This window comes from Podarcis bocagei, assembly GCF_964188305.1.
Source record: "Podarcis bocagei genome assembly, chromosome: 2".
NCBI lineage: Eukaryota > Metazoa > Chordata > Lepidosauria > Squamata > Lacertidae > Podarcis > Podarcis bocagei.
The window spans coordinates 101733255-101744737 of record NC_138126.1 but is presented as its reverse complement, the minus strand read 5'-3'; the positions used below and the strand labels follow the sequence as shown (position 1 = coordinate 101744737).

Sequence of the window (11483 nt, the reverse complement as noted above, 5' to 3'; positions counted from 1 at the left end):
CCGTCAACCACAGAGATGCACGGCGGGCCGCCTAGAGCGCCATCGATCAAACTCGGCCGCCATAGGTGCACTCCGCTGGATCAGAGAGAAGGAGCGGGCAGAGCGTTCGCTCGGCGTCCTCTGCTGCTCGCACGCCGGAGACAGAGGAGAGCGCCGGTGTGTCTCCGTCCTGCCCGCCTCCTGGAGCTGCCGCCATGGCCATGTTGCCCGCGGGCCGCCTCGGTACCGTTATCCGCCTGCTGCTGCGGTATGCAAGAGGCGGGAGGTGGGCTGGGCAGTTCCGAGGGGCCCGAAAGAGGTCGAGGTTAGGCGAGTTCACGTGCCAGACTCCCATCGGAATCCCGCCTCTCCCGCGTGAGGGATGAGGCGCCCACGCGCGCTTTTTCCGCCGTGAAATGTTCAAAGCTGCTTCGGGTGCTTCCCGTTTGGTGGTGCCCGCAACAGCTCTGAAAGGTGGGCCGCCCTCGCTAACCCCAAATAGCCATCGAGGGCGCGAAGCTGGTGGTGGCAAGTTCGCCAAAGGCCGACCTGCTGGTTTTTATGGCTGAGGCGAGACTTAAAACCAGAAACTTCCTGCTTCCTGGCTCCTGCTTTTAGTCAATAGGCAAGGAGTGGGTAGGAGCTTAAAACTGAAGGAAGGGGTTCCCAGTGGTCATCTAGTCCAACTCCCTGCAACACCAAGAGGAGGTCAGCCACTGACCAGTTTCTGCTGGACAGCCTAGGGCTATCTCTGCAGGTGTCCCCCTCCCCTTTGTTCTCAATATCCAGTTTCTAGTCGCAAACAGCAGGTTTGAGAAATAGTCCGGGTAGAAACGGAAGATAGAAGCTGTGAACTGTCTGGACTGTTTTTGACAAAAAATGGTAGATTAGTTGGCTCTTGATTTGTTCCAAGGTAATTTTTATGTTTATAAGTAAGAAGGCACATTTGAAGTTACTTAAGCCCTACTAGGATATGAATATACATTCTTGCTTTGTGGAGCAGAGGACTTCCTTTTTGAAAATTAGAGTAGACCATGCAAGATTGAAGTCAGTCCACCCTGCTCATCACCTGCTCTGTTGACAACTATCTGCTCTGAGTTATCCCACTGTGGAGCTCACAGTGCGAAAACAAATTTCTCTACACCTCACATTGGAAATCACTTCAAGCTTTTAAAAATGCCTTTTAGTAATATGGACATTCTGAAGGAAATCAGCCCTGAGTGCTCACTGGAAGGACAGATCATGAAGCTGAGGCTCCAATACTTTGGCCACCTCATGAGAAGAGAAGACTCCCTGGAAAAGACCCTGATGTTGGGAAAGTTTGAGGGCACAAGGAGAAGGGGACGACAGAGGACGAGATGGTTGGATAGTGTTCTCGAAACTACGAACATGAGTTTGACCAAACTGCGGGAGGCAGTGGAAGACAGGAGTGCCTGGCGTGCTCTGGACCATGGGGTCACGAAGAGTCGGACATGACTAAACAACAACAATATGGACATCTCCTTAAATTTGTTTTTAAAATTACACTACAGTTTTGTTGCTGCTGAGAGGTGTTGCTTCTCCCCCTTTTCCACAGCACCTACACCAATCCATGTTTATATCACCCTTTCTTCTCACTTGGGTGGCCTCGCTGTTTCTCCTGAAGCACATCTGTTCTCATTCTTTCGTTCATTTGCTGTTTGCACAAGTCTTTATGTTGTGAACCATGAAGTGCTGACAAACTCTTTGTTGATTTTTCTACAGGCAGCATCAGCCACGAGCATGTGCTGTTAGGATGCTGAAGACTACCAGCTCACAGCGAAGTGAAGCCTTGGCAACTCCGCCTCTTGATAATGTTCCCAAGGAGTACTCGCCCAAGATTCAGCAGCTAGTTCAAGACATTGCCAGCCTCACCCTACTGGAGATTTCTGACCTCAATGAACTGCTGAAGGTGCCAGTGTTTGCATGGGAAGCAGGGTGATTGCTGTACTAGGGAAAGATGGGGCAGCAGACAGCTCATTGCTGATCATGTCTTTCTCTTTTTCTGTAACAGTGGGATAGGATGCTTTGGAATTCCTTCCCCAGTTTCTGTGATGCATACGATATATAAGAAGGATTAATATTTCTCTAACACTGCTTACTCTGTCTTTTTCTTCAGAAAACCCTCAAGATCCAAGATATGGGACTCATGCCAATGGCTGGGATGATGCCACCAGCACAAGCAGCAGCTCCAGTAAGGGATCAATCATTTAACTTGTTGTTTATTTGGGCTGAGTAGCAGCTGTAGCTGGGCAAATGTCTGAATGGAAAACTTCAGCAGCCCTACAAATGAGCATTCTGTTGAGAGAGTTGTGTGTGAAGGCACCAAAATATTACATAACAGGCATGTTGATTGCTTGAGGCTGCTGGACTAAGCATGCAGCCAGCCTCTTGTTGCCCTGCATTTAACAGTGGCTTTTGAAGCAGAAAGAGAAGCAGTTCTGCTGCACTGTCATGGAAAAGGTTGTTTCAGTGTTGCTAACTCGTCAGATGACATTTTCCTGGATGTTACTGGTGTATAACAAACTCAGCAACTGGAGATGGGAATGCAGGGGTGAGAAAAGTTCTCTGCTAATAGGGGCTTACTTTATGGTTGTGCTTGGTATCGCAATCATTTTGCCACATTTATTTATTTACATACCCTGTCTTATGAACTCTTAAGAAATAAGATGTTCAGAACCAAAATACCATTTACTGTATATAAAAGCCACACAAAGCCATTAAGCTATCTAAAGAGTAAATAGCACTAACACCAGTGCAGTGGGCCTGCCACTTATGTGAGGTTCAGTTCCAGAGGTCCATGTGTAAAGGCAAAATCATGAATAGTTTGTCCCTGAAAAAGAGGCTGCCATAGCATCACATATTTTCAGGCCACTGCAACAATTTAAATCTAGCACATGATGTGTTGGGCCTGCAATAACCAAGGATAACCCTGTCATTATTGTGGACATCACAAAGACCTGAGCTGCAGGTGATAGGGAAGCCTGGACATGGATGTTAAAACCCTTTACCTAAGATTGGGTAGATAGTTGTAATAACTCTTACTGCAGTTGACATCTCAGGGCTGATACTACATCAAGAATCAAGTTGGGAGCTGTTGGATCAAAACAGGTCGGCTTGAATTATGCACTGAGTTCTTAGTTCTATATTCCTGGTCAGTAGCGTTCACTAGAATTAAATACTCAGTGGTAGATGTTTTGTTGACAGTTGATTTGGCATTAATAACAAATCCCACCGCAGCCAACCAAAGACAGTCAACCACATCCTAGGCCACCCCAGCCTCTCTCACCACCAAGGAAACAGCAAGCGAATAGAAAGAGAACCTACCCAAGTGACGCTGAAACAACCCCCCCTCCCCCGCACGCACACTATGTCAAAGAGCATACACTTTACCATCCCACCCCCTCCCTCTTTTCTTTGCAATATAAGTTGCCCCTTGAGGCCACACCTTTCTGTGACCCATTCCCCTTATTAAGATTTTCTAAGTACCATGTCAAGACAATCTTTATAGTAGCTCTTGTTTTGAGATCACCTTCCCGTCCCCCCAAAATGCAGGGATTTGTGTAAACTTCATGCAAACACTTCCAAAGCTGCAGGCAAGTGCTGCTTAAATGTGAAGATTTCCCCATCAAAGTCTCCTTTCTCAAAGAAGGCTACTTATACAACATTTGTGATACTTCTCTCAGCCATAGATCAGCGTTTGCCAACCTGGTGCCCTCTAGATGTCTTCGACTACAACTGCCATCTGGAGCTGTAGTCCAAAACATCTGGACAGCAGCAGGTTAGTGAAAATTGCCTGCTTGTATTACATTGGTTAAGATCTTGAGCATTTGTGGAGCAGATGAAATGTCCATTTGGCCCAACACCTATTTCCCATTGTGGACAATCAGAAGTTTCTGCTCCATATGCTGGGCCTTTAAAGTCCATAACAATTTGCCTGCTACTACTTCCAGTAACTGATTAGATATGCTCATTGGGCCACTTCCAATAATAAAAAGCTGGTGTTCAATTAAGGCAAGGCTTTTGGGCTGACCTACTGTCTCTATTCCTTCATCATTAAAGGAGAACTAGCATAGATGGTGAGATGTTTTAATCTTCTTTCTAGCTTACTGTTGATTTTGATCAACTCTTAAATGTTTTAACTACTTGCTTCTAACTTTTCGTTGATGGTTTTCATTTCTTGTAAACCGCATAAAGGTTTTGTTGCAGTCAAGTGGTATATACATTATGGTTAAATAAAAATATTCAGCAGTGGCGTTGCAACTCAACACAAGAATTTAGGGGAAATAATGAAGGAGTAGCTGATACAAGTCTTGTTAGGTCTTCCCTCTGTATCTGGCTAGAACAACTTTGGTACTACCATTGGCTAATGAAGCTTTAGGGATGTGAGGGTCAGGCTTCTGTTGCCAATTGTGAGTGGGTTCTTATCTTTTTTGCTAGGAAGCTGAAGAGGATTTTGTCCCCAAGAAGCCGGAGAAGATAAATTTTACAGTCAAGTTGACTGAATTGAATGCTGCAGATAAGGTGAAACTTATCAAGGAGGTGAAGAATTGTATGCAAGGCTTAAACCTTGTCCAGGTAAGCAGATGGTGCTCAAGGCTGATTCAGCAGGTGAATGTGCTAAAGGCTTGAGGGAGGCATGTTTCCTTTTACTTGTGCCATACAGAACTTAATTATCAAGTAGCCCCATCTACTTGGGCTACTTTTGTGCATTTAATAGTGGTGGAAGTACCTCCATGCCCTCTGCCTCTTGTCTGGTATATCACCATGAGGTCCGCAGTCAGTACTTAGGGCAAATACACATTTCGCTTGACCTGTACTTTGATTGTACTGTGTACCAATTTATTCCCCTGGGTCTGGGAACTTTTCTTTTTCTGTGGCTGTGCCTTCTGAAAATCTGCTCCTACCTGCTGAATTAAAGCTCCATTAAGCAAAATCTCTCTTTGGATTTTCTGCGCATCAAAAAAGATCTGATTCAGTAGGAAAGATCAAATTTTCACAAGGCACAGTCACAACAATGAGAAAAGCCCATGAACCTTTAATCAGTACATGGTAATCAGGGGAAATTAATCAGTACACAATACAGGTCAGGTGAAGAGTGGATGAGCCCTTGGTCATACCACTTGGGGGCAGCAAATTACAAAGAGATGAGCTGCCAAAGGAACGTTCACATGAGGAAAGTGAGGAGCTAATGCAGTTAGTGGAAGCGAATTTGCATCCTTTGAGATAGTACCAGCTAGTGTGGCAAGGTCCCTTGCGAATCATGATGCTCCAAAGAGGATTCTTCTAAGCATTTGGACTCTGGTCAGAAATGGATTACTGTTTCTTTGCAGGAACTTGGCCAGCTGAAAATTAATACTGCCGCTTCAGCCTAGGAAACGCTTCTGCTTGGCTCATCTTCTAGGCTGCATGATCTGCCAAGTGGGGAGATAAGGGCGAAGTCACAGAGGGCCCCATACTAGTGGGAGCAGGCAGCAGCTTCTTGGGTTCAGCGTTATCCCTTTCCATGGCTAACTGGAGCGGCTCTCTTATCTCTTGCAGGCGAAAAAGTTGGTAGAGTCTCTTCCTCAAGAGATCAAGGCACACGTCTCTAAAGAGGAAGCGGAGAAAATCAAAGCTGCTCTGGAGGCAGCAGGAGGGACTGTCGTTCTGGAGTAACGGTTGGCATCGGCAGCCAAAGGACTAAAGCAGAGCAGGGGAAAGTACTGCGCTCTGTCACCCACCTGAAGCTTTTATTTGCCTGCTGACTGGTGGTGGTGGGATGCTGTGCAGTTCCATGAAGCTGTGCCCTGCCTTGTTTTCTCTGCAATGTGGTTGTCCACTGAGATGGCCCAGTGTGGGATGAATGTCTTCGGCACAATGGGGGTCTGTTGTTTGTACCAACACTGCAAGGAACTGAATCTATAAAGAGTATACACGGGGGCAAATGCCTTTAGAACAAGTGTTGTGTGAGCAGACTTTCTTGCATACCAGTGTCCCTCCTCACCTGGAAGGGCTCCCTGGTTTGTGCGTCTTTGCACCAGATCTGCAAAAAACCTGCAAGGAAGGCTGTGGACTCTCCCTCCTTGGAGGTTTTTAAGCAGAGGTTGGATGGCCATCTGTCACGGATGCTTTAGTTGAGATTCCTGCATTGCAGGGGGTTAGGCTAGATGTCCCTCTGAGTCCCTTCAGACTTCAGTTCTTTGATACTGTGATGGGAATTGTAGCCCGGGTTGGGGAGAAGCATGTTGACGAAGCATGGTGATGACTAACCACTCAACATCGAAGTGTAGTGGTCCAGGGACCTGCCTTGCATTGCAGGCAGCTTTCCCCATCATGAGCTGTTCCTCCCCATGAAAGAGATTGAATGTGAAAAGGCCTGATCTCTTTTCTCCTCAGGATATTAACTTAAGTGACAGGTTTTTCTGCACCAGGTAATCCTGGGCAGGGACGATGCATTGTGTAGGTCCGCACCATGCATAGATACCCTGAGTAATACTAGTTGCCCTGTTTCTTTCCACCTGTTTTCTGCACCAAGAACCTGAGCTTGTGGGAAAATCTCTCTGGCCATCTTCCAGAACTCCCGGCTGTTCTCTGTTACAAGTGGATCAGTTTTACACTCCTTCCCTCAACCCCATCGGATGTGATTTATAGGCAACTCGGCTTTTCTTACTGCCGGGCCCTCGCTGGCTTGTAGCTTCACCAAATGAAAATTGGGCAGCTAAATCTATCCAAACAGGAGCTCCTGTTTCAAGGGATGAGGGGAGTCAGTGCTTGGAAGAGACCGTTCTTGGAAGGAGTGGAGCACAAAGGGAAGGGCCTCTGGGACACAGTGAACCTCTTTCAGCCTGTTCCATGTTCTCTTCATAAATGACAGTGTGTTCCTTTTCACTACACCGTTTTGAAGTGGCCAGAATTGATCTTCACAGTTGGTTTTAGATAAGACACCCAGTGAAACAAGCTGGGTTATTAGTCCAAAGGCCATATTGTCACACCTTTCACCTTGACTTGTTCCTGAGTTCTATTTGGCAGGTGGGGGGGGGGTATGGAAAGTAATGCCGTATTTGACCACTTTTGCTTTCTTGCCTTCCTCAGCCTCATAAAAGCTAGTTAGTTCCAAGCAGTCTTATCCTGGAAGTGGCCAATTGCATAGGCTTTTTGCTAAGAAGCATGGAGTTTGGTTTCTCTTTCTTTCTTGAATGTCTCTTATTAGGCATTTTCCATTAAATCACTTCACTACAAAATGCCAAATATTCCCAGTGAAGAACTAGTTTAGGATACTTTTGTCCTATGCATCTCAGCGGTCGTGCACAGAACCTATGCTATGATGTAGTCCTCTGTGGATATAGCCATGTCCTCTTGCAAGAAATTCCACATACTAGGAAGCCCTGATTGCTTTCTGCGGTCACATACATCACTTATAGGAGGCCGTGAGTGTGGAGGGAGGCAGCTGCATCCTCCAAAGTTGGCAGGTGTATTAATAGTGGGGAGAAAATATTAAAATGGCTAAAGCACTCCAAATTCCTCCCTCGTAACCATACTGTGTGTCTAAATGCCATTTTGTTTTAAACATAAATATGTGTTTTCCTGCTTCCTGTGTCCAGTGAAGTAAAGAACTCTATTGCATCGCCCTTGTTAGTACATCCATCAAAGAGTGTGCTCTTAAAGCAGTTTGCGGGGAGTGGAGTGGGAAGGGATGCTTTTGAAGAGAAGGTTGAACAATAAACAGTGTCCCTGGCCAGCTCAGAGAAGAGCATGATGCTAACATTCGACTTTGAATCAGTTTTGATTTCTGTTTGTTGTTTTTTTTAAAAAAATGCAACAAATAATACAAAATGAAGGAAATGTTTAGAAACATTTATTTGACCCTGCCCATGTATTTCCATGCTTTTACTGGGGGCTAGAAACACACAAAATTAAATTTCCACAGTTTTCTACATCGCCTTCAGCTTCAGACATCTCTGAGATGCTGCATAGTGCAATTGTAGTCAGGCACATATTTAGGTGCTCCTTTCTACTAAAGGTGCTGTAGTGCCACTGTGGCAGTGGCTGCTATGGCAAGACTACTGTTTACAATCCTAAATACAAGAAGAGTTACAGAAACAAGATCCAGTAGCCTGTGGGTGTTTCACTTGCATCTCTGCCAACTGACACTAGCCATGCATGGTAGGCATGTCAACCTGCAGCAATGGTACAAATGTCACAGAATACCCCACTCCTGCCCCTCCCACATACAGGTCCTAGCTTCAATCTCTGGGATATCAGAAATCCTGGAGAGCCATGGCCAGTCCAAACAAGACAGTACTGAACTAGATGGACTAATGTTCTGACTTCATGTAAGGTGGTTTCATATGTTCTCTCTACATGCAACAGACAAAACTATGAGGTAGCCAGCACTTCCACTGGAAGAGGTCAAGGCCCATCAACAACAAGTACTCCAACATACAAGCGCTCCCAAATCCCCTGCCAGCCCAAACAGCCAGTATTAACAGCATGAAGGAACATCAGCAGCATTCAGGCTACCATTTAGACAAGGAAAGTGGGGGTGCCATTCTGGTTGCCAGAGCCATCTGGATCTATGGCCCAGTACATAGCAAAAGGTCCATATATGGAATGTTAAGCCACAGGCTCCCTAAGAGAAGAGTTTGGCTAGGGTAGAGCAGTTGATAACATTCAGATCACAATACAGAACATGTTTTTGTTGGTTTCAAGGTGCAGTGGGAGAAGAAAAGTTTATTGCAAGAGGTGAGGGTAAGTGGATGGGGACAGAGAGCGTGGGCAAATAAACATTGCCAGGAAGCTTTCAAGAGGCAGGTCAACAAGCTGTATAGTAGCTCAGGGAAAGTGTAAAGAAATGAGAAAAATTTTGACCCTCATCTCAGGCAAAGCCAGGAAATTTGATCCTCACCTCAGGCAAAGCCAGTGTCCACAGGGCTGGAAGAAAAGCGGCAGCATCTGATCCAAAGAGCTCTATAACTGGACCTGTGACTCCTTGTCTCCCAGAGGCCTGGCCCACTGCATGCCTTTTTCCTACTCAACATGAACCCAGAAATCTAGGTCAGGGGTACCCAAAGTTGGACTACAACAACCATCATCCTTGGCCATGAGAGCACTACATTAGCCACTCTTGTTCTAGGTAAAGCCATTGCTCACTGCTCCAGCACAGGATTAGCGCATGAACGGGCCTGGATCCCAGCTATCACACTCCTAGCTGAGAAGATGAGAAACCAGCAGACTCTTAGGACAATACAGTGTGGTGCCCTATCAGATCACACGTAATACAAGGGCTAATGGTCTCACTCTGACAACTCTGGGCCCCCATAAAGCCTACAAGCCTGCTTGGTTTCGCTAGACTGTTGTATCTTCAGTCTCTATCGGTGCAAGGGATAGGAGGAGCACGTAGTTCAGGGATAGGAGGAGCATACTGTTTGCGTTTTGATGTGTTAAGAAAGTGAACACTGATAGAGAGCAGCCTTCGAGCTAGAGCTGGCGCTGGCACAACAATGCTTTGATAATTCAGGTGTTGGCTCAAGGTAAGTAATATTTTGTCAGAGCAAACTTTGGTGCTAGTTAAGAATTATATGTTATATAAATTATTAATCAATCAACTCCCACCCTTCACCCTAAGGTCCAAATTATAAGGTCATAGAATCATAGAGTTGGAATAGACCACAAGGGCCATCGAGTCCAACCCCCTGCCAATCAGGAAACACCATCAGAGCACTCCTGACATATGGTTGTCAAACCTCTGCTTAAAGACCTCCAAAGAAGGAGACTCCACCACACTCCTTGGCAGCAAATTCCACTGTCGAACAGCTCTTACTGTCAGGAAGTTCTTCCTAATGTTTAGGTGGAATCTTCTTTCTTGTAGTTTGGGTCCATTGGTCCGTGTCCGCTTCTCTGGAGCAGCAGAAAACAACCTTTCTCCCTCCTCTATATGACATCCTTTTATATATTTGAACATGGCTATCATATCACCCCTTAACCTCCTCTTCTCCAGGTCCACCATTTCCTGTTTAGGGCAGTGTGACTCACCAAGAATGGCAGTTCAGCCTAACAGTGATCTCTTTGCTATCCTGGAGTTAGAGACAATATGCCAATCTCTAGGATCTTATTGCTTTTTGAGGACCAGTTTTTGCGCACATGCAAGCCACTTGATAGCTTGCAGCCAAGAGTGGGAATAGACATTATGCTTGTGGGCTGAATGATGCTGGCCTGTGCCTTCAACAGTTCTTATCTTGTGCCATCATATTACAGCGAATATTTCTGCTCCATATGGTGGTGAGGATACCCAGTGTGATGGTAGCCCTTCACTGTGTATAGAATTTGCCAAGGGGATGCCATCTTCTGTGGCATTCAGCTCCCTGCAATCCTAAACCCACGTACTGGAGTAAATGTCAATAAACACAGTAGGACTTGCATCTGAGTAAATATCCATAGACCTGGTCTATGAATACAAGGACTGTCGCCAATGAAAGATGCTGTGATTGAGGCGATATGACACGGCTTTGAGATGCGGGCTTAATATTGTAAACAGGTTTTTCAGATATTGCAAACAGTCACTGTCAACAGTTTTTTCTTAACAAACATTCCCTGGAAAGGGTAAGTTCTTAAATGAGGGGGCAGGAGACATAAGGGCTGGTATTTTGATGCCAGTCATGTCTGTTACAAGGCTGCAGAAATATCCACCTGCGCAAGGAACACACACTTTCACAATAAACATTTCTCTCAGCACTCCGAAAGTCATATGTAGAACAAGAAACTACAATGGCGTTATGTACAATAAGTGTTTGGCTGATGTAACGCAAGAACAAATCCAGGTTTGCCGCCAAATATACACTTGACAGGGAGTTGTTGTTGCCAGCTAGTGCACTCTTCTCCTTTTGCAATTGTGTTTGACCTATCTATTTGTTGTTGTTTAGTCATGTCCAACACTTCATGACCCCATGCACCAGAGCACGCCAGGCACTCCAGTCTTCCACTGCCTCCTGCAGTTTGGTCAGACTCATGTTCGTAGCTTCGAGAACACTGTCCAACCATCTTGTCCTCTGTCATCCCCTTCTCCTTGTGCCCTCCATCTTTCCCAGCATCAGGGTCTTTTCCAGGGAGTCTTCTCTTCTCATGAGGCGGCCAAAGTCTTGGAGCCTCAGCTTCAGGATCTGTCCTTCCAGTGAGCACTCAGGGCTGATTTCCTTCAGAATGGATCGGTTTGATCTTCTTGCAGTCCATGGGACTCTCAAGAGTCTCATCCAGCACCATAATTCAAAAGCATCAATTCTTCAGCGATCAGCCTTCTTTATGCTCCAGCTCTCACTTCCATACATCACTACTGGGAAAACCATAGCTTTAACTATACCGACCTTTGTCGGCAAGGCGATCTCTGCTTTTTAAGATGCTGTCTAGGTTTGTCATTGCTTTTCTCCCAAGAAGCAGGCATCTTTTAATTTTGTGACTGCTGTCACCATCTGCAGTGACCATGGAACCCAAGAAAGTAAAATCTTTCACTG

At 45.8% G+C, this 11483-nt stretch overlaps 1 protein-coding gene across 1 annotated transcript; it reads left to right on the top strand.

Annotated features, from left to right (window-relative positions):
• Positions 1-89: 89 nt before the first annotated feature.
• MRPL12 (mitochondrial ribosomal protein L12) lies at positions 90-5938 on the top strand. Its single transcript, XM_081184898.1, has 5 exons — positions 90-247; positions 1723-1909; positions 2117-2191; positions 4438-4575; positions 5539-5938. The coding sequence occupies exons 1-5, from the start codon at positions 195-197 to the stop codon at positions 5653-5655; spliced, it is 570 nt and encodes a 189-aa protein (XP_081041024.1). The 5' UTR covers positions 90-194; the 3' UTR covers positions 5656-5938.
• Positions 5939-11483: the final 5545 nt, after the last annotated feature.

Excerpts from the sequence above, each read along its gene's own strand:
- MRPL12 (XM_081184898.1), top strand. The coding sequence starts at position 195 with ATGGCCATGTTGCCCGCGGGCCGCCTCGGTACCGTTATCCGCCTGCTG. Across the intron at positions 2,192-4,437 it reads CAGCACAAGCAGCAGCTCCA|GAAGCTGAAGAGGATTTTGT; the intron begins GTAAGGGATCAA and ends CTTTTTTGCTAG. Across the intron at positions 4,576-5,538 it reads AAGGCTTAAACCTTGTCCAG|GCGAAAAAGTTGGTAGAGTC; the intron begins GTAAGCAGATGG and ends TATCTCTTGCAG.